Genomic DNA, 24,129 nt, shown 5'->3' on the forward strand with positions numbered 1-24,129 from the left:
TGCTTTGCGCGTCGTCAGAAGGCCAACGCTGACCGCCACCACAGTGAGGCCCCGGTCTTCATACTGGGTAATCGGGTATGGCTCTCGACCTGGAATCTGCCCCTCCGCCTGCCCTGCCGGAAGCTGAGCCCGCGGTTTGTGGGGCCGTTCAAAGTCCTGAGGAGGATAAACAAGGTTACCTATAGGTTATTACTCCCACCAGATTAACGTATTAACCCCTCGTTCCATGTGTCTCTTGTTCCATGTGTCTCTCCTTAAACCGGTGGTGGCTGGTCCGCTCCAGGAGTCTGAGGTACGGGAGGTCCCTCCGAATCCTCTGGACATCGAGGGGGCCCCGGCATACTCTGTCCGTTCCATCCTGGATTCAAGGCCTTCAGTAACTCATGGAGTGGGAGGGGTACGTTCCGGAGGAGCGGTGCTGGGTCCCGGTGAGGGATATCCTCGATCCCTCCCTGATGCGGGATTTCCACCATCGGCATCCAGATCGCCCTGCTCCGCGTCCTCCTGGCCGTCCCCGAGGCCGGTGTCGGTGCGCTGCTGGAGCTGAGCGTCAAGGCGGGGTACTTCCTCCGAAGCTGCCTCCTATCCTGGTTCGGGCAGGCTTCGGCGTTCATCGTCACCGGCCTTCTAGCCACTGCCGCTCCTCATCTCATCATTCAATTTGTTTTGTCTTGTTTATTACACACACCTGGTTCATATCCCCTCATTAGTACTCGTTTATGCCCCCTTGTCCTTGTGTGTGATTGGTTATTGTGAGGAGAGTGTAGCTCGGTTGAGCTCCGTGTATTTTGTATTGCCGGGGTATTTTTCCCCGTGTGCCTATTTGGTTCCAGTGTGCCTGTTTTGCACATTGGACTGTTTGACGCATTTCTGCGTAACTCTGTATTCCGGAATAAATTCTGTATTCTGTGATTTACTCTCCTGCGCCCAACTCCTTTAAATCACCCATCACACCAGGATGAAGTAAGTAGTATGCAGGTTACAAACATGACCATGATCAAATCTGTAGATTTCATATTACAGTAAAACACGTATTCTGCTTTTAATACATTCGGAAAGTAGAGGAAAAATATCATGCTGTATATTGGGTTCATACAAATCATGTGGTGAGCCATGCTGTTTAATACATTGTTCAGAACCATGTCAAATGTCTCATGTCGCGTTTGGCGACATTTCTCTCCTTAGAACAAAAAAAGCACCAGGCCAAACATTTGCCTCTCTTCCTGAGAGTCAACCCAGTTGGCGCCAGGATGCTTGGATGACGAGTTCTGCTTAACACATGTAAATCGTAAAAGTGTCTACATTTGACCCCCCTTGGGGTAAGGGTGTAAAAGGGCTCTGCTGACTGCCTCCTGACACTCAGCAGACCATACCGAGTCGGGTGTTGGGGAAGAACAGTGGTTTGTCTTGTGATAGGCTTGCCAGGAGCAAAGTCAATTACAGGATCTTTAATTATTGGTATGGAATGCCATGGGTTATCCACTCGTGGGCTTAACAACACAATGTATTCAATAACATACCAAAAAAATACAGTCTTTCTATCACACTAATCGTTGCTTATGTAAAATTATATCACCAACATGATGGACCAATAAAACACCCAAATACGGACATTACTGGACAACAGAAGAAAAACACTATGGTACAAAATTATACTATTAATGAGTGTTCTATTACTCTAATCCCAAATCAGGCAAGTGTGGGATGTTCAAAGCCATTGTGATGGGTGAACCTGCACCCAAAGTGACATGGAACCGAGCAAATGGAAACATAGACGATCCAGAGAAGTTCAAGAGCAAGTATGATGAGGCATCTAATGAACACACCCTAGAGGTAAGCATGTGTATCACCATTCATCACCAACTGGTGCTTATACTCAACAATAAATGGGAAATATGAAACTACTGTGTTGATTTCAATGGCATCTATGTCTGCTCCTTTTTACTCCAACCTTTATATAACAACCCCTTAACATTTGGCAAATCCATAAAAATGTATTATCTCTGATAAATTCCTTTATTTTTGTTTTTGTTTTAACCTCATAGCAGTTGATGGGAAACACATAGTAAATCCATGATATATGTGCTCACAGATTCCTAAAGTATGTACAGAGGATGCCGACACCTACAAATGCTTTGCAACAAATGAGTATGGAGAGGCTGTTTGCACTATCCAGCTGAATGTCATTGAAGGTAGGACACACAAAAAGAGAAATCCAACACATTTAATCTAAACCACTCTTCAGCAATATTGATCTGGTCAAACAAATAAGTTCCTCACAATGCATTCTAATGATTTTAAAAGAATGAATACTTCAAGACACTTTTACTTCCAGTTGGATTCAAAAAGAAGAAAGCAATAGCAAAGTCAAAAGAAGAACTAGAGGCATCCAAACCTGTGGCCTTTAGAAAAATGTTAAAGAAACGGTAAGAGAATATACTACATAGTGCTACTCTATTTAGACATATCGATTACCTGTAATTTACAGGTTGCATGAATAGGTCTTGACCAGGCATTTTAGTGGTGAAAATTTACAGTTTCTTAACCCCTACCCCTTTCAAACAGACAACCTGAACTTCTAAAAATAAGTTAAAGCGCTCTGTTTGAAAGGGGTCTGGGTCTGGGAAATACTCCCTAAGTGACCAACGGGAACACTACTTAAAATAATTACAGTACATAACAGTAGACAATGAGTGAATAAAGCACACTAAATATAAAATGTAACTCAGCAATAGCAATTCAAATGAATGCGTGCTTGGTAAATGCTCATCCTGTGTGATCTGCAGTGGAGAAGTCCGTGAGCAAAAGCCACTCGAATCTGATGAGAAAGTTTGGGAGATCCTGATGTGTGCCGACAAGAAAGATTATGAGCACATCTGCGCTGAGTATGGCATCACTAATTTCCGTGGGATGCTGACAAGACTGGCTGAAATGAAAAGAGAGAGAGAGGAGGAGCAGGCACAGGTTTAGTACTATGGAATATATTTTTACAGGTGTGATTTTGGAGGAAATACCAATAAAGTAAAAGGTCATCTGTGTCAGTTACGGGTGTGATTTTTCAAAGATCTTATGGTTCTTTAGTAATTTTACTGTACCTTTATATGTGTCTGTTTCAGTTTATTGAACATATCAGTTCACTCAAACACATCGAGGTCAATGCAGATGAAAATGCAACATTTGAAATTGACATGGATCTTAAGGATCCCAGCAGCAGGATTTTCCTCTACAAGGTATGAAAGCTAATACAAAACTTTTCAACAGCTCTGCTGTTTATTACAGTTTGCTGACAGGTGCCAACTATCAGGTGATTGGCCACAACGGTACATTGGTAAAATAAATGAATCTTTAACCATTTGTTCTTTGTTGAAGGGATGATTCCACACTACAAACGTTGCTTGTTTTAATTATTATTATTTTTTTTACTCTGCAGGATGGTGTTATGGTTCCTTACACTAAAGAAATGGAAGAAGAAACGAAGCACCAACTGAAACGAGTTGGCAAAAAGTATGTTTTCACAATCAAAAATCTAGACCCGGCGGATGCTGGTCTCTACTCTGTGGATGTAGAGGGAGTTAATGTCTTCTCCACTGATTTCAAAAGTGAGTACCAATGTACATTGCTGTCTAACTAGAGTCTAGAAAAAATTCTACAATAACATGATTTTTACAAAATACCTAATGATCCAATGTGGAATTAGAGTAAAACAAGAGCAAATACATCATAGTATCAATTTGGGGAATTACAGCATTCAAGGAATATAACTGCAGTATTTGTAAAATGGGTGAGTTTATGAGTATTTAAACCAATCCTGACTCTTGAGAACCATGCCAATATTATTGTGTGAACTGAATGGGCTTAGTATATATTATTCCCTACTCTCTATCCATTTTTCAGTCCCACCTGTCAATTTTGCTGTCAAAATTCAGGAGGTGAAGGCAGAAGAAAGACAAGATGCCCTCTTTCAGTGCGTCTTAACGGGACCTATGGATGAGATTCATTGGATGGGCAAGAATGCCCCGATACAAAATAACGACAAATTTGAAATCACAGTGTCTGAAGACAAGCTCATCCACAAGTTGTTAGTGAAGGATTGTCAGCCTTTGGACGCTGGTATCTATGCAGCTGTGGCAGGTATCCATTCTTGTAATGCCTGGCTTGTGGTGGAAGGTGAGGTTATTACATTTTCTCATGGAATGTGTTGAACAATCTTTCAGTGTATCAATTGTATTGATCAACTACAGTATATAAATGTACAGCGAAACACTGACACCCATCACTGGCAACCATTATTTTACAACTATATGAAATATATCTAAAATTCTCTGATTTAGTTGATCAGGACCCTGCAAATAAAGGCAAGAAAATAGCTCGCAAAACAACCCAGGCTGGAGGAGGTGATGTGGATCTGGAGAAAATAGCAAAGGAGCAGGCGGAAAAATACAAGAACGACATGGAAGAGAGGATGGCGGAAGCAAAGATAAAGGCTGCCGAGAGAGGGGCCGCTGACGCAGCCGCCCGGGCCGAGAAAGAGGCTGCTGAAGCAGCCGCCAAGACGGCCAGAAAGGCCGCTAGGGCTGTGGAAGCTAAGGCAGGAAAAAAAGCTGCTAAGTTGAAGGCCAAGGCAAAGAAGGATGCCTCAGGTGATGTGGCTGCAGGTGATGGGGCAGCAGCACGGGCAGAGGGAGATGCTGCAGCTGGAGAGGCAGAAGAAGACATAGTGGTAAGCATGGATGAGTCTGATGAGGAAGAGGAGGCCACAAGAACAAAGCGTGTGAGAAGTGGCCCATTTGTTCCAGACATGGTCATAGGTAAGAAACTATTTCTTCCACTGATAAGATTTAGAAAAAGGTTAAATGGAAGACATTGGGGCCGGTTTCCCGGACACAGATTAAGACTACCAAGCACTTTCAATAGAGATTCTCCATTGAGCATGCTTTTTATTCTGGGAGTGGGCTACAGTATATCTGGTTCTGGAAAACCAAACCGACCCATGGAGTATATCCAATATACTAAGTAAATTATATGCAGTTCACCCAAATGTGATATTTCTATAACTGGAATGACTGTCTCAAGGTCATTAACACCTGATTGTAATTGCAGTCACTGATTGCCCATAGAGGATGGATTTAGGTGAACTATCCTTTAAGCACTACTTTAAAAGTACTTAAATGTACAAGTAACATTTTAAAAGAAGTACAGGACACGCACCCCTGACAAGTCAACTGATATAGAAACCAACTGAGATACTTGGTTTTGTGTGTTCATTACATAATTATGTTTTTTGTTATCGCTTCAGCCTCCCAGCTTTATTTTCTGCCTTTGTATTCCATACTGTTATTGGTAGTGTAATTGTTAATTGTTATTTTCGTAATCATGCTATTGCTATTTATGTTACCACAATTGTCTTTGTTTTTATGCTGCTTATAAAACATTATAAAACATCAGCCAATACAATAGTAAGAAACTTCATCCAGGGACAGTGGGGTCCACAATTATTGACACCCTTGACTGTATAAAATAAATAATTCAAATACTGAGCTATATTGTATGCTCAAAAACATAATTCAATTGCTCAGAGGAAGATGTTTTTTATTCTCAAAAAGGTAGGGGTCAACATTATTGACACCCCTGTTTTTAATACCTTTCAATACCTCACCTTGCGAGGATAACGACACTGAATCTTTTTCTAAAATATCTTAGACCATTCCTCCATACATAATCCTTCCATTTACATTTTAGTCATTTAGAAGATGCTCTTATCCAGAGCGACTTACAGTTAGTGAGTGCATACATTTTTCATACTGGCCCCTTGTGGGAATCAAACCCACAACCCTGGCGTTGCAAACGTCATGCTCTACCAACTGAGCTACACAGGACTTCCAGAACCTTAATATTCTTCTTCTGCGTTTAAGGACTGCCCAGGGTTTCAATGGGTTTCAAGTCCAGAGACTACAATGTTGATTTTGTGGCCAATTAACAATTTCTGTGTTGATTTTGATGTGTGCTTGGGGTTATTGTTTTGCCAGAAGATCCACTTGCAGTCAAGTTTCAGCCTCCTGGCAGAGGCAACCAGGTTTTTGCCTAAAATGTCCTGGTACTGGGTAAAGTTCATGATGCCGTTGACCATAACAAGAGCCACAGGAACAGTGGAAGCTAAATAGCCCCAGAACATCAAAGATTCACCACCATATTTTACAGTAGGTCTGGGGTTCTTTTCTGCTCATGCATTCTCATTTAGAAAACAAACCCACCACTGGTATGCGTGGTCAGAGGGCTATATTTTTGTGTCATCCAACAAATGTAAACGCCTGGAGTTTGCTAAATTGCATTGGCACTTGGATTGGAACTGGCGCTTTGGTCAGATGACATGAAAATAGGGCTCTTGTTTAATGGTTAATTGGCCAGAAAAATCTACATTTTGCAATGGCCATTTCAGTGTCCGGACTTGAAACCCATCGAAACCTGTGGTTTGAATTGAAGATGGCATAAAATAAGCCCAGACAAAGGATAGCAAGGATCTGGAATGATTCTGTATGGAGCGATGGTCTAAGATATCTCTCCCAATGTGTTCTCCAATCTCATAAAACATTTTAGAAAAAGGCTCAGTGCTGTTAACCTCACAAGGTGAGGTACAGAAAGGTATCGAAAACAGGAGTGTCAATATTTTTGACCCCTACCTTTTTGATAGGAATAAATATTACTTGTTAAACCAAATCTTTCTTTGAGCATTTGTATTAGTTCAAAATAATATCATTTCCCAAAAAAATTTGAGCATACAATATATCTCAGTATTAAAAATGTTGCTTAAGGGGTCAATAACCTCCCGAGTGGTGCAGTGCTCTAAGGCACTGCATCGCAGTGCTGGCTGTGCCACTAGAGATCCTGGTTTGAAACTGTAAGCTAACTGTAAGTTGCTCTGGATAAGAGCGTCTGCTAAATGATGTAAATGTAATAACTTCAGACACCGCTATATGATTGTCAAAGGAGATGCAAAATCTCTCTATTTGATTAGCTTGCAAATTTTTTGGCATACTGCAGTTTAAATTATTATTAATCAACATCACTTTAGAAAAATCATCACTAGCCAAACAACAAATACGTTTGCCTTTAAACCAAATACAAAAATTCACAAGGTCAATTCATACAATTGATATTGTTTGACATTAAATTGATATTGATAATCACCAATAGATGATGATGAGGAGGCTCCAAATGAGCAACCAGAGAAACGTCGTAAACGTACAAGGCAAGGACCACTGCTCAAGGAAGAGAATGTTGGTAAGAGATTGTGAAGGTTGCATTTGATGAACATGCATGGAAACAGGTTGGTTCAATATCAAAGTAATTTGTTGGAAATTACTTTGGCACCACGGGCCTGATAAATATAGGAAATCTTTGTTTACTCAAAGAAATCCTGGACTTAATACTTACACTGATATTCAGGAGTATTATTAACCATCACATGTATGATGTGTTTGTTATTGAAGTTGATATACAGTATATACATTATATCATGGGAGATAAAAATAACCAAACCCTGCCATTTTATGCCATTCAAAAGAGGTCACATACTGTACGATTTCATATGTAGTCAGAAATCGAGTAATTTAACAAAACTGTGGCACTGTAGTTAAACACAACATCTGCAACATTATAATGTACAGTGGGGGAAAAAAAGTATTTAGTCAGCCACCAATTGTGCAAGTTCTCCCACTTAAAAAGATGAGAGAGGCCTGTAATTTTCATCATAGGTACACGTCAACTATGACAGACAAAATGAGAAAAGAAAATCCAGAAAATCATATTGTAGGATTTTTAATGAATTTATTTGCAAATTATGGTGGAAAATAAGTATTTGGTCAATAACAAAAGTTTCTCAATACTTTGTTATATACCCTTTGTTGGCAATGACACAGGTCAAACGTTTTCTGTAAGTCTTCACAAGGTTTTCACACACTGTTGCTGGTATTTTGGCCCATTCCTCCATGCAGATCTCCTCTAGAGCAGTGATGTTTTGGGGCTGTCGCTGGGCAACACGGACTTTCAACTCCCTCCAAAGATTTTCTATGGGGTTGAGTTCTGGAGACTGGCTAGGCCACTCCAGGACCTTGAAATGCTTCTTACGAAGCCACTCCTTCGTTGCCCGGGCGGTGTGTTTGGGATCATTGTCATGCTGAAAGACCCAGCCACGTTTCATCTTCAATGCCCTTGCTGATGGAAGGAGGTTTTCACTCAAAATCTCACGATTCATTCTTTCCTTTACACGGATCAGTCGTCCTGGTCCATTTGCAGAAAAACAGTCCGAAAGCATGATGTTTCCACCCCCATGCTTCACAGTAGGTATGGTGTTCTTTGGATGCAACTCAGCATTCTTTGTCCTCCAAACACGACGAGTTGAGTTTTTACCAAAAAGTTATATTTTGGTTTCATCTGACCATATGACATTCTCCCAATCCTCTTCTGGATCATCCAAATGCACTCTAGCAAACTTCAGACGGGCCTGGACATGTACTGACTTAAGCAGGGGGACACGTCTTGCACTGCAGGATTTGAGTCCCTGGCGGCGTAGTGTGTTACTGATGGTAGGCTTTGTTACTTTGGTCCCAGCTCTCTGCAGGTCATTCACTAGGTCCCCCTGTGTGGTTCTGGGATTTTTGCTCACCTTTCTTGTGATCAATTTGACCCCACGGGGTGAGATCTTGCGTGGAGCCCCAGATCGAGGGAGATTATCAGTGGTCTTGTATGTCTTCCATTTCCTAATAAATGCTCCCACTGTTGATTTCTTCAAACCAAGCTGCTTACCTATTACAGATTCAGTCTTCCCAGCCTGGTGCAGGTCTACAATTTTGTTTCTGGTGTCCTTTGACAGCTCTTTGGTCTTGGCTATAGTGGAGTTTGGAGTGTGACTGTTTGAGGTTGTGGACAGGTGTATTTTATACTGATAACAAGTTCAAACAGGTGCCATTAATACAGGTAACGAGTGGAGGACAGAGGAACCTCTTAAAGAAGAAGTTACAGGTCTGTGAGAGCCAGAAATCATGCTTGTTTGTAGGTGACCAAATACTTATTTTCCACCAAAATTTGCAAATAAATTCATAAAAAATCCTACAATGTGATTTTCTGGATTTTTTTCCTCAATTTGTCTGTCATAGTCGACGTGTACCTATGATGAAAATTACAGGCCTCTCTCATCTTTTTAAGTGGGAGAACATGCACAATTGCTGGCTGACTAATACTTTTTTCCCCCACTGTACTAATAATAGTCATAATGTGAAATACATATTTTATAAATCCATATACAGTACCAGTCCAAAGTTTGGACACAACTACTCATTCCAGGGTATTTCTTAATTTTTTACTAAATAGTAAAAATAAAGAAAAACCCTAGAATGAGTAGGTGTGTCCAAATGTTTGACTGGTTCTGTACCTATATGCTTACTTTAGAGTGGACTATTCTATACAATATAGCGATAAACTTGATAAAGCCGTTTTTAAAATGCATACACATTGCAGGTCACCACAATGTCCAACTAATAAACAATTACTTTACCTAGCAGAAGCACCCTGCACTTTGTGTCAGTCATATTTTTCAGGAAAGATTGAATTCCGAACGAAGTTGAGATCAAGCAGTAGCTACCTTACTCTGAAAGACCTTAGCTGGTGGTGTTATAGTTGTTCTTTTGAGTATTAACATCTTTCCACAAAATGTAACATCCACAGTTTAGCATACCTCTTTATATAAAATTCAACATGTACATAGCAAGTACAATTGAAGTCGGAAGTTTACATACACTTAGGTTGGAGTCATTAAAACTTGTTTTTCATCCACTCCAAAAATGTATTGTTAAGAAACTATAGTTTTGGCAAGACACAAGTAATTTTTCCAACAATTGTTTACAGACAGATTATAATTGACTGTATCACAATTCCAGTGGGTCAGAAGTTTACATACACTAAATTGACTGTGCCTTTAAACAGCTTGGACAATTCCAGAAAATGATGTCATGGCTTTAGAAGCTTCTGATAGGCTAATTGCCATCATTTGAGTCAATTGGAGGTGTACCTGTGGATGAATGTAAAGGCCTACCTTCAAACTCAGTGCCTCTTTGCTTGACATCATGGGAAAATCAAAAGAAATCAGCCAGGACCAAGCAATATCCAAACCATGTTCATCTGTACAAACAATAGTATGCAAGTATAAACACCATGGGACCACGCAGCCGTCATACAGCTCAGGAAGGAGATGCGTTCTGTCTCCTAGAAATGAACGTACTTTGTCGCGAAAAGGGCAAATCAATCCCAGAACAACAGCAAAGGACCTTGTGAAGATGCTGGAGGAAACAGGCACAACAATATATATATCCACAGTAAAACGAGTCCTATATCGACATAACCTGAAAGGCCGCTCAGCAAGGAAGAAGCCACTGCTCCAAAACCGCCATAAAAAAGCCAGAATACGGTTTGCAACTGCACATGGGGAAAAATATTGTACTTTTTGAGAAATGTCCTCTGGTCTGATGAAACAAAAATAGAACTGTTTGGCCATAATGACCATCATTATGTTTGGAGGAAAAGGGGGGACTTGCAAGCCAAAGAACCCCATCCCAGCCATGAAGCACGGGGGTGGCAGCATCATGCTGTGGGGGTGCTTTGCTGCAGGAGGGACTGGTGTACTTCACAAAATAGATGCCATCATGAGGAAGGAAAATGATGTGGATATATTGAAGCAACATCTCAAGACATCAGTCAGGAAGTTAAAGCTGGTTCGCAAATGGGTCTTCCAAATGACAATGAACCCAAGCATACTTCCAAAGTTGTGGCAAAATGGCTTAAGGACAACAAAGTCCAGGTATTGGAGTGGCCATCACAAAGCCCTGACCTCAATCCTATCAAAAATGTGTGGGCAGAACTGAAAAAGCGTGTGCGAGCAAGGAGGCCTACAAACCTGACTCAGTTACACCAGCTCTGTCAGGAGGAATGGGCCAAAATTCACCCAACTTATTGTGTGAAGCTTGTGGAAGGCTGCCCAAAACATTTGACCCAAGTTAAACAATTTAAAGGCAATGCTACCGAATACTAATTGAGCGTAAGTAAACTTTATTTTAAGAATGTGAAATGACAGGATAATAGTAAAGAGAATGATTTATTTCAGCTTTTATTTCTTTCATCACATTCCCAGTAGGTCAGAAGTTTACATACGCTCAATTAGGAATATGATGAAAGAAATAAAAGCTGAAATAAATCATTATCTTTACTATTATCCTGTCATTTCACATTCTTAAAATAAAGTGGTTATCCTAACTGACCTAAGACAGGGCATTTCTACTAGGATTAAATGTCAGGAATTGTGAAAAACTGAGTTTAAATGTATTTGGCTAAGGTGTATGTAAACTTCCGACTTCAACTGTACATCTTTACAATTCACTCTTGACATACAAATATAACCTAATATTTGTGTTTTATATGCAACATGTGTGTGTGCTTCCCTGTTTAATCTGTCTGTTATTTGTGCCTTGTGTTGACCCATTTGTGAATTTTTGCTTTTGAAAGGGTTTCTCTCTTCGTTACAGAGATTGGTGAAGGAGTTAGCCAGGTTACTTATTCAAGTACAACGGAAACAAGCTTTTACGTAAAAGGATATTGTCTTTATACACTGATTATACTAAACATTAGGAACATCTTGCTAATATTGAGTTGGACCCCCCACCCCCAGGGATGCTGGCCCATGTTGACTCCAATGCTTCCCACAGTTGTGTCAAGGTGGCTGGATGTCTTCAGGGTGGTGGACCATTCTTGATACACACAGGAAACTGTTGAGCTTGAAAAACCCAGCAGCGTTGCAGTTCTTGACACAAACCGGTGCGCCTGTAACCTACCCTGTTCAAAGGCACTTCAATATTTTGTCTTGCCCATTCACCCTATGAATGGCACACATACACAATCTATTTCTCAATTGTCTCAAGGCTTAAAAATCATTATTTAGCCTGTCTCCTCCCCTTCATCTACACTGATTGAAGTGGATTTAACACGTTTTATCAATAAGGGATTATAGCTTTCACCTGGATTCACCTGGTCAGTCTATGTCATGGAAAGAGCAGGTGTTCTTAATGTTTTGTACACTCAGTGTATTTCCTCAAAACCATTTTCTTTTGAAATACCAATTAAATCCAGCTATTAATTAGAGTAGTTATGAATAATAAGGCTAGTCAGTTTCTTGAACACCTTCATTTCACATAAAACATTATTTTGATAAGTAAACTGAAACTAGTCCTTCACCACCCATTCCGTGCTTTAGTTGTTGTTGATGTGATATTGTTATTGTTATTGCTACTATTGTTCCTTTTGTTATTGTGGATGTTGTTGTAATTGCTGTTGTTACTGTTACCATTGCTGTTCTCTACAAGGCCTTACCTATCAATAATCGACAAATTAACAATGATGGTGATTACGATAATCATCAATAGGAAAAACAAATAGTGATGGCCCAGCCACAGATGCAAAAGCCAAAAACAGAAAGGCAAAGAGCGGAGGTGGCGCCGGGCCAGCAGGCAGTGGTGTGTCTGCTGATATTGGTGAGGCTGCAAGTGCCGATGAGGCTTCAAGTGCAGATGAGACCGACGAGCCAGCAGAAGCTGCTAAGCGTGGCAAGCGCACAGGCCGCACAAGGCCAGGCGTTATACTTCAGGAGACGGTCGTTGGTAAGATTATGGTTACTGCATTGACTTCTGCATGGGATTCACTGTTCTGGTGGTTTGAGGGTGTGTTCACAGAACACGTTTGATCATTCAGAAGAATGGTGGGTTTTAATCTCTACTTTTTAGTTCACTGACCTTTTGGGATTATGGTAGTCGTGAATAAGGGTGGCTTTAACAATGCTTAACCATCCATATTTCACATTGCCATTGACCATACGGTATTTTCAAATTTGGATAATTGATAGATTTGAACTTTATTATACCATGTAGTTTACAAGTAATTTATATCAGGGCATACAGTGCCTTGCAAAAGTATTCATCCCCCTTGGTGTTTTTCCTATTCTTTTGCATTACAACCTGTAATTTAAATTGATTTTTGTTTGCATTGCATGTAATGGACATACACAAAATAGTCCAAATTGGTGAAGTGGTGTGTGCATATGTATTCACCCCCTATGCTATGAAGTCCCTAAATAATATCTGGTGCAACCAATTACATTCAGAAGTCACATAATTAGTTGAATAAAGTCCACCTGTGTGCAATCTAAGTGTCACATGATCTGTCACATGATCTCAGAATATATACCACTGTTCTGAAAGGCCGCAGTCTGCAACACCTCTAAGCAAGCGGCACCACCAAGCAAGCGGCACCATGAAGACCAAGGTGCTCTCTAAACAAGTCAGGGACAAGGTTGTGGAGAAGTACAGATCAGGTTTGAGTTATAAAAAATATCCGAAACATTGAACATCCCACGGAGCACCATTAAATCCATTATTAAAAAATTGAAAGAATATGGCACCACAACAAACCTACCAAGAGAGGGCCGCCCACCAAAACTCACAGACCAGGCCAGGAGGGCAATAATCAGAGGCAAAAAAGAGACCAAAGATAACCCTGAAGGAGCTGCAAAGCTTCACAGTGGAGATTGGAGTATATGTCCATAGGACCACTTTAAACCGTACACTCCACATAGCTGGGCTTTACGGAAGAGTGGCCAGAAAAAAGCAATTGCTTAAAGAAAAAAATAAGCAAACAAGTTTGGTGTTCGCCAAAAGGCATGTGGGAGACTCCCCAAACATATGGAAGAAGGTACTCTGGTCAGATGAGACAAAAATTTAGATTTTTGGTCATCAAGGAAAACGCTATGTCTGGAGGAAACCCAACACCTCTCATCACCACGATAACACCATCTCCACAGTGAAACATGGTGGTGGCAGCATCATGCTGTGGGGATGTTTTTCATCGGCAGGAACTGGGAAAATGGTCAGAATTGAAGGAATGATGGATGCTGCTAAATACAGGGAAATTCTTGAGGGAAACCTGTTTATGTCTTCCAGAGATTTGAGACTGGGACGGAGGTTCACCTTCCAGCAGGACAATGACCCTAAGCATACTGCTAAAGCAACACTTGAGTGGTTTAAGGGGAAACATTTAAATGTCTTGGAATTGCCTAGTCAAAGCCCAGACCTCAATCCAATTGAGAATCTGTGGTATGACTTAAAGATTGCTGTACACCAGTGGAATCCATCCAACTTGAAGGAGCTGGAGCAGTTTTGCCTTGAAGAATAGGCAAAAATCCCTATGGCTAGATGTGCCAAGCTTATAGAGACATACCCCAAGAGACTTGCAGCTGTAATTGCTGCAAAAGGTGGCTCTACAAAGTATTGACTTTGGTGGGGTGAATAGTTATGCACGCTCAGGTTTTCTGTTTTTCTTTCTTATTTCTTGTTTGTTTCACAATGAAAAATACACTGCTCAAAAAAATAAAGGGAACACTTAAACAACACAATGTAACTCCAAGTCAATCACATTTCTGTGAAATCAAACTGTCCACTTAGGAAGCAACACTGATTGACAATACATGCTGTTGTGCAAATGGAATAGACAACAGGTGGAAATTATAGGCAATTAGCAAGACACCCCCAATAAAGGACTGGTTTTGCAGGTGGTGACCACAGACCACTTCTCAGTTCCTATGCTTCCTGGCTGATGTTTTGGTCACTTTTGAATGCTGGCGGTGCTTTCACTCTAGTGGTAGCATGAGACGGAGTCTACAACCCACACAAGTGGCTCAGGTAGTGCAGCTCATCCAGGATGGCACATCAATGCGAGATGTGGCAAGAAGGTTTGCTGTGTCTGTCAGCGTAGTGTCCAGAGCATGGAGGCGCTACCAGGAGACAGGCCAGTACATCATGAGACGTGGAGGAGGCCGTAGGAGGGCAACAACCCAGTAGCAGGACTGCTACCTCCACCTTTGTGCAAGGAGGAGCAGGAGGAGCACTGCCAGAGCCCTGCAAAATGACCTCCAGCAGGCCACAAATGTGCATGTGTCTGCTCAAACGGTCAGAAACAGACTCCATGAGGGTGGTATGAGGGCCCGACGTCCACAGGTGGGGGTTTTGCTTACAGCCCAACACCGTGCAGGATATTTGGCATTTGCCAGAGAACACCAAGATTGGTAAATTCGCCACTGGCGCCCTGTGCTCTTCACAGATGAAAGCAGGTTCACACTGAGCACATGTGACAGACGTGACAGAGTCTGGAGACGCCGTGGAGAACGTTCTGCTGCCTGCAACATCCTCCAGCATGACCGGTTTGGCGGTGGGTCAGTCATGGTGTGGGGTGGCATTTCTTTGGGGGGCCGCACAGCCCTCCATGTGCTCGCCAGAGGTAGCCTGACTGCCATTAGGTACCGAGATTACATCCTCAGACCCCTTGTGAGACCATATGCTGGTGCGGTTGGCCCTGGGTTCCTCCTAATGCAAGACAATGCTAGACTTCATGTGGCTGGAGTGTGTCAGCAGTTCCTGCAAGAGGAAGGCATTGATGCTATGGACTGGCCCGCCCGTTCCCCAGACCTGAATCCAATTGAGCACATCTGGGACATCATGTCTCACTCCATCCACCAACGCCACGTTGCACCACAGACTGTCCAGGAGTTGGCGGATGAATTAGTCCAGGTCTGGGAGGAGATCCCTCAGGAGACCATCCGCCACCTCATCAGGAGCATGCCCAGGCGTTGTAGGGAGGTCATACAGGCACGTGGAGGCCACACACACTACTGAGCCTCATTTTGACTTGTTTTAAGGACATTACATCAAAGTTGGATCAGCCTGTAGTGTGGTTTTACACTTTAATTTTGAGGGTGACTCCAAATCCAGACCTCCATGGGTTGATCAATTTGATTTCCATTGATAATTTTTGTGTGATTTTGTTGTCAGCACATTCAACTATGTAAAGAAAATAGAATTTAATAAGATTATTTCATTCATTCAGATCTAGGATGTGTTATTTTAGTGTTCCCTTTATTTTTTTGAGCAGTGTATGTTGCATCTTCAAAGTGGTAGGCATGTTGTGTAAATCAAATTTAAAAAAACTCAAAATAATCCATTTTAATTCCAGGTTGTAAGGCAACAAAATAGGAAAAATGCCAAGGGGGGTGAATACTTTCGCAAGCCACTGTATCAGGGATGGATGACAAAATGTTTATCCATGTCACTGCCTTAGTGTTTGCACATTGTGTGTTTTGAGTGTGCTACAATGTTTAAAAAGCATCCGTGTTTGTAGATTGTTTGTCTTAAACATGATTGCCTGTGTTACCTAGTACTGAAAGCAAAGTCTTGCAAAGTCTCCAAAACGTGGCCTCATTAGTAAAACATAATCACGTCAGGACAACACAGAAGATTTCAACCATATTTCAGAAAATAAAGAAACATGAAATCTCACCAACTCATGAAAATATAAGAAGATTGAAGTGTGAAAATATGAGAAGAAGGAATGTGATGGTTTGGAAGTTGATGTGAATATATAAGAAGAGCTCTTGCTTTTGAAAGAGAAATTAAGATATATGGACTTCTTGCTTTGGAAGCCGACAGGAAGATAAAACATCATTTGTTTACAAAGTCACATAAGAAAAACCTGTACCTCGTATATCTTACAAACAACCATTGGCGATGTCAAGAATGAATGGCTAAACAAGAAATCACACAGTACACAGAATATATTAATATATATTGTCAATGAGCACCCTGACCAAAGATCTATTGGAACAAACAAGAATGAGGGTGAAGTGTGAAAAATATTACCATGAACCCATACCAAGGCTAACAGAAAGAGCATTTTAAAAAACAACAACACATCAACGAATTCCTGAAAAAACACCATGGAAAAACTCAATCTTCAATAACTAGCCAAAACAATCAAAATAGAAAAAGTGATATTTTGCGATCTTCATCAACACTGAAGTTCTACGCCATCTTTAAAAAAAAAATCCATCACGCCTTTTAACGAATTTAGATTCAAACATGTCAGTTTACATTTGAACATGTATTTTATAGATTAACTGCAAAATAAAATACATGGTATAACATTTTTAAAATTCAACAGTAATGTTTGACAGGATTCTGAGGACTCTGAGCTTAGGTAAGTCAGTACACTAAGATGACATGCATGCATGAACTGTATGACAAAGAAAGGTTGCGATGAATGTTAATCATAATTCTATATTTTACTTAATATGAATTCCAACACTCACCCTAACAGGTAATTATATAAGGGTGAGCTGCAAATGAAGCACTGTCACTAACTGTAAATCTGCTAAATCCTCCAGACCCTGGCGTTCACTTCAATCTTGGGCTTTCTGACTTCACCGCCATTGTGGGAGACCCAGCTGAAATTGTCTGTAAGATGAGCAAGGAAAATGTTGATGGGGTATGGTACAAGGATGGAGAGGAGGTGAGCATCTACATTGCAATATAATTTTGCCAATCACCACTTCCATACATATTATTTGTAACAGTAAAGTCCTGAAGGCCATAGAAAAACAACAATAGGCTATTATTATTATATTATTAGTTCAGTGTTTATAAGGTGTTTTGAGCTAATATTTAGTTGTTTTATTGGCCACTGCAGATGCAGAATGCACTTGAAATATATATCAGCTTAAATATTATTGTGCTTTCTTGTTTAGATTGAACCCGATGATGTTCTTACCATGTCTAAAGATGGATGCTTCCAATATCTCAAAATCAGCAAAATCTCAGAGGACTATGCTGGAAAATACAAATTTGAAGCAGATGGCCGTAAAACAGAGGCCATGATTGTTGTTGAAGGTCTAAATCTATTTAACTTTTTTATCTTGCATCTAATCTCAGCACCACATTAATTATATTTTATAACATTTTTAAATTCACTCGTATTATTGTATCTTTTTTTATATAGATCCACCTAGATTCGACCCAGAGGGATTGAAAGAGTTTATGGTTCCGATCATTATTAAAAAAGGTCAAAAAGCCACTTTCAAGATATCATTTGTGGGTCGGGATCCAATGAAGATCCAATGGTATCATGAGGGCGAGGAGCTCTCAGACAACACAAACATCAAGATAGAGCATGCAGAGGGTCAGAGTCGCCTGCTTCTCAACAAGTTACAGCGCAAAGACACTGGGGAAATCAAGATCAAACTCAAAAATGATTTTGGAACTTCTGAGGCCTTTGCGAAGGTCATTATATATGGTATGTTTGTTCTCTCTGGGTCCAATCAAGAGCTTATCTTTGATTTGGTGTGAAATCTTAAAGTCACTTGGGTCAAAATGTTATTTCTCAAGCTTTGTATTTAGCATACAGTGCAATATATTTTCATAACTCTGCAGCAATATGTGATATAATGAAATGTAATAATAAATAAATAAAACAGTGATTCATTAACTTCAGGAATAAATTGTACCATGCTTAGAGCAATCCAACAGAGAGTAAAATAAGCATATGTTTCTTGACAGACAAGCCCACCCCTCCAATGGGACCTCTGGAGATTATTGAAGCCTCTCAAAATGCCATTGATATCAAGTGGAGGCCCCCGAAGGATGATGGTGGCTGTAAGATAGTAAACTACATCCTGGAACGTCAACAGATAGGCCGCAACACGTGGAAGAAACTGGGTCCGATCGGTCCAGAGGCCCGCTACAAAGACACTGATGTGGACCATGGCAGGAAGTACTGTTACAAAATCATGGCCGACACTGAGATGGGCACCAGTGAGTTGATGGAGACAGAGGATGTCCAGGCAGGCACAAAAGGTGAGTGCATAAATCAGTGAGGTCAATTTAGCGTGATTCGGAAGACTATTGGTTATTTTGGAAATCTCAATGTGCATTGTCCAGTATTCCTATACAACAGCTTCAAATGCTTAAATAAAGTTTACAAAAATTAGTATAGTAACACATAACCAGAAGACAGTTGTCACAAATCATATTTCTGTACTTAGCATACCCTGGACCCCCTTCTGCACCTAAAGTGGTTAGCGCCTTTAAGGACTGCATCACTCTGACATGGATTCCCCCTTCTAACACTGGAGGAACCAACATTCTGGGATACAACATGGAGAAACGCAAGAAGGGAAGCAATCTATGGAGCCCTGTCCATCCTGCAGATGATAGGATAAAAGGTTTCACCATTACCACTTCTGTATTAATTTGAACCATGTTTATTCCATAGATGAAGTATAGCAGTTTAACCCATAACTTACGCTATTGTTTTGTATGTTTGCTCGTACCACAGAGAACGAGTTTGGTGTGAAAGACGTAATAGAGGGTATGGAATACGAGTTCCGTGTGGCAGCTATCAACAACTCTGGAGCTGGTGAATTTGGCGCTCTGTCTGAGTTTGTGTTTGCCAGGGACCCCAAAAGTAGGTCATATTCAATGGTACTTTGAGTACATAGATATTCTTTCAAATTAATCCATAGGTTTAAGAGACCTATTAATATCTCACTTATGTGTATCATTTCAGAGCCCCCCGGTAAAGTCCTTGACCTGAAGGTGACAGACTCTACCTACACCACCTTGTCCCTGGGTTGGACTAAACCAAGGGAGGAAGAGGGGGTTGAGGATGAAGCCAAGGGATACTTTGTGGAGATCAGACCAGCAGAAAGCCCAGAGTGGGATCGCTGTAACACTAACCCCATCATCATGACCTCCTTCACAGTGAAAGGCATGAAGTCAATGGCCATGTATTGGGTGAGAGTGGTCGCTACCAATGACGGTGGAGAAGGCAAGCCCCAAGAGCTGGACAACTACATCCTGGCTATGCCTCCTCCTGGTAAGACCATTCATTTCAAACATCCCTGTTGGCATCAAAATATTGAGAGGATCTTGTTTGAATGCTAGCATTTCCCTCCTAACTTTGACTGTATAAAACATGTTGTTCTTATGCTTTTGCATCATCCAGTCAGGCCAAAATTCACTGATCAAAAAATCAAGAGTTTCATGGTGGTGCAAGCAGGGAATTCTGCACGATTCAACATTAACTTTGAGGTACAGTGTAAAAATGTAGTTGGATTTCTAAATATCCACTTCCATACAAGTGGAAAGAACCCAAATGGATAGCATTGTCATGTAGATATAGTGATAATTTTCTGATATTCTTTACAGGCCTCTCCGTGGCCAGATGTCACTTGGCTGAAGGATGGCGTACCTGTGTCCAAACGGGTTACCATCAGCAACACTGAAGGGGCATCCCAACTTTTGATTCCTTCTTCAGAGCACTCAGATACAGGAATCTACACCATTCTCATCAAGAATATTGTTGGCCAAGAGACATTCAGCATTGAGATCAGAGTCACAGGTGAGATGCTCATAAAATGGCTGACCGTGGTTCTGTAAGTTAAAAGCAGTTGAGGTCCAGTGTTGATCATTAATCACACAATTATTTGTGGTCCGATCTAGATGAGCCCAAGCCTCCAGGTCCTGTGGAGGTAGATGAGAACGTACAGGGCACAGTGACTGTGTCCTGGACGCCATCTCCTGATGAGAAGAGGGACAACAGGCTGCACTACCTGGTGTCTAAGCGCGACTCAAGCAAGAGAACGTGGCACACAGTGGCAGACCGCATATTTAACAACAAGTTCACAGCCTGTAACATCTTGCCTGGCAGAGAGTACCAGTTCCGTGTCTATGCTAAGAATGACATGGGCTCTTCTAAACCCTCTGAATCACTAAAATGGGAAATCAAAGGCAAAAGAGGTTTGTAAAAGCGGTTTGGGTCACTCTTCATTGTGAATTCTGGGCCAGTCCTTGCAGTGTCCATGTGCTTTGAAAGGCATGTGAGTGGTGTAAATGCATACGATACTATAAGGCTAGCAATTTAGAGGGCCACTTGTTGGTAATTCCAATAACTGAGAGCAAACAATGTAACTAACAAAACTATAATTTCGAATTTTTTAAATAGTCCAACAGGCTCTGCATTTCAGGAATCACAGTAGCAAGTACTCCTTTGTGCACTGTTAAATTATTTAGCTATTTAAACATTATTTTTTGGGCTCTGTGTGTGGAACCTCAGTTGTATTTTGTTATTTTTCATCCCATACAAATATCGAAGTACAGCGCAGAGTAGACAAAGACATTACATTTGCACAGCATGCTAATGAAAATCCACCTTCTGGATTACATTACTTTGGCTGTCTCCTTAACAATCCAAAAGCAAGAAAGAGTTGTTAACAGAATTCCTAAAATAAGTGCATTTGAACTCTTAAAACAGTAAAACCGTTCAGCTAGAGAAAGAAGAGTAATTGATTTGTCTCTTATCAGGTCTCTTAGCAATAATGAAAAAGTGAAGTGTAGCTCATGTGAAACATGTTTAATTCCTTGACTAACCTAGTAGAAATAAGCAATCACAACAGAATTCAGAATTTGATGGGGCCAGAGTAAAGAAGAGGTGAACAGGTCAGTATCAACATGGTGAGCAGTGAGAGAAGGTTCCTGCTTAGTAAATTGCAACCCCTGGGTTGAGCCTTTATCAATGTAACATAGCCAGGAGAATGGGCCATATCTCGTAGCTTCTAACAATAATTTACAAATATTGAATACGTAAGGGATAATCAACGAGGGGCTATGTGTTCTCTGGAAAATAATGTATGACGTGGAAGGTGTGTTCCACAACGTGTTAGCGGAGTGGCACTCATTTTTACATTTACATTTTAGTCATTTAGCAGACACTCTTATCCAGAGCGACTTACATATATTATTTTTTATTTTTCATACTGGCCCCCCCGTGGGAATCGAACCCACAACCATGGCGTTGCAAACACCATGCTCTACCAACTGAGCTACATCCCTCTCACCTACCAAGGAGTTGCATTATTTTCCAGAGAATGCATAGAGTCCTGAGTTGATTATCCCTTTTATACCATGGCTATAATTTAACATATTTGCTGCTAGAAATTTATTAATTTGCCAGTAGAAATGTGACAACAACATCCATTGAAGTAGCTAGCAAGTTAACTAGCTAGCTAGATAGCTACAGTAGTTGCCTTGGTAACCAAACAAACAGACTTGCTAGCTTAGCTAACCAAACCATCATCCTAGCTTGATATTATGAATATCAAACTCAACAATGCCAATAATGTTTTCAATTCAACTTTTGCTTTCAAATGCAGCTCAAAAATAGAACATGTAAGAATAAACTTCATAGCCATTGAATTATACCGTGCAATTATACCATGCATTATAGGGAAATAATGCATGCTCTAGAATGCCCTTCAAGCCAATCAGAAATGAGTATTCAACAATGCCATGGTATTAATATTTATATTAATTTCACATAAGCAATAACATTAATTTAGCATAAACTCAAGCTCCAATGCATTCTGTCAAAGTGGACAAACCCAATACATATATTGGCTCATGTCCTGATCTTTCTGAGAATGACCTTTTGCTCCTATTGATTTAAAATTGAGGTTTGTAAAAGCTGTTTGGGTCACTCTTCATTGTGAATTCTGGGCCAGTCCTTGCAGTGTCCATGTGCTTTGAAAGGCATGAGAGTGGTGTAAATGCATACGATATTATAAGGCTAGCAATTTAGGGGGCCACTTGTTGGTAATTCCAATAACTGAGAGCTTGGGCACAAACTGGTCCAAAGTCTCTCCCGACTAGTCATTAGGACGTTAGTTGAAGTTAAGTGGCAGTTCACAGTTTGCTGCTCCCAAAAGTGATCTTTAATAACACTTTTAACATTATGCCATTATTGTATCTTGCTTAAAGCTTTATCAAATATACTTTTTTTGGACCAGCAAACAGTGAGCAGACATTTACACTTTCTACTGCTATAATTTCTTTCCAGCCACTCTGACAAATTTGGATGTGTGAAATATCTCATCTTTAACAAGGTACACGTTGCCTCTGTGTTTGTGTTTTCAGAAAAGTTTGTGCTGCAAATGCCAGAGTCTAAGACCTGCAACCTAGAACACCCTCCTAAGTTTCTTGTCCCTTTGAAAATGCACACCACTCCACAAGGTTATGAGTGCTACATGAGCTGTGCCGTGAGAGGGGACCCAACACCCCATGTCACATGGTTCCGCAATAATATCAGCCTCAACACCAACACCAACTACCTCATCGCCAACACTTGTGGTGTTTGCTCAATGCTCATACTGAGGGTTGGAGCCAAGGACTCTGGAGAGTACACAATCATTGCAGAGAACCCCCTTGGCAGGGCAGAGTGCTCCACTAAGCTCACTGTCAATGGTATATAAAAATAAAATGTTTTGCTGTACTATATTGAAATGTAAATCTGAGAGATAAAACTAATTACTTCTAGTGTTTTAATCATCAATTTGAAATGGAAACGGATACATTTAACACAGTGTGAATTACTAATAATCCCTTTTTGTGTTCTTGTTTTTCAGATTAGGTCAGCATTAAAAAGAAGATGACCTTGCCTTTACTTTTTTTAAATAGCTTAACACAAGTCCAGTTTCCTGTTTAGTTTTCTAGTTCTGTGCAGAAATGACATTTGGTATATTTTCAAGTTAAGTGTTCCCTGTATCACATTTAATTTGATAATATTCTCCATTTTGGGTGCTGCATATGTTTGCAAACTCAGGTTGAGTACCATACAATGCATCACTCTTTGGATTAAGGAGAGACAATTATGTAATGTAACACCATAGTCTTCAATAATCAAAAGCAGCCTGAAAGCATGTCAAGAACAGTGTTGTGTTTGTGTTTTTTCCCATCAAAGTGCAATATTGGTATAGGAAAGCTTTATGATTGGCAATTTAAATTATGCATGTGCAAGGCGGTTCTTGTTTACAGTGGCTTTTGAGTACATTTGAACTAGAAAAAAAACTGTATAAACAAGCAGAGTGAGTGATTACAATTTAATCATTTGCATGGTTTACTGGCATAAACATTCATGTGAGAACTGCAAATGTGTGGCTGTGGTTCATTAACTTCAAAGGTACTTAGTATATTGTATATTTAAATATCCTGCTCAAAGAAGACACTTTTAAGTAGCTTTTGATTAGTCATATAGTGACAGACTCCAATAGAGTGAAACTACATGCTCAAATATGGGAAACATTGCTAATTTGCAGATTAAAGGTACTTGGTCATCATTACATGCTTACTCTTTCCTGTGGCATGCAGTTTAACATCCAAA

The 24,129-nt window shown here is 40.5% G+C and overlaps 1 protein-coding gene across 1 annotated transcript; it reads left to right on the forward strand.

The window, feature by feature from the left end:
* Positions 1–17,084: 17,084 nt before the first annotated feature.
* On the forward strand, positions 17,085–23,379 carry LOC311133425 (immunoglobulin-like and fibronectin type III domain-containing protein 1; the record flags this gene model as incomplete). The annotated part of the gene is made up of 13 exons (XM_084166917.1): positions 17,085–17,118; positions 17,306–17,430; positions 17,666–17,807; positions 17,917–18,210; positions 18,474–18,770; positions 18,959–19,138; positions 19,252–19,380; positions 19,483–19,791; positions 19,921–20,006; positions 20,124–20,316; positions 20,418–20,714; positions 22,887–23,213; positions 23,375–23,379. The coding sequence occupies 13 exons, from the start codon at positions 17,085–17,087 to the stop codon at positions 23,377–23,379; spliced, it is 2,418 nt and encodes an 805-aa protein (XP_084023043.1).
* Positions 23,380–24,129: the final 750 nt, after the last annotated feature.

Source organism: Coregonus lavaretus (assembly GCF_964263955.1).
Source record: "Coregonus lavaretus genome assembly, chromosome: 8".
Lineage (NCBI taxonomy): Eukaryota > Metazoa > Chordata > Actinopteri > Salmoniformes > Salmonidae > Coregonus > Coregonus lavaretus.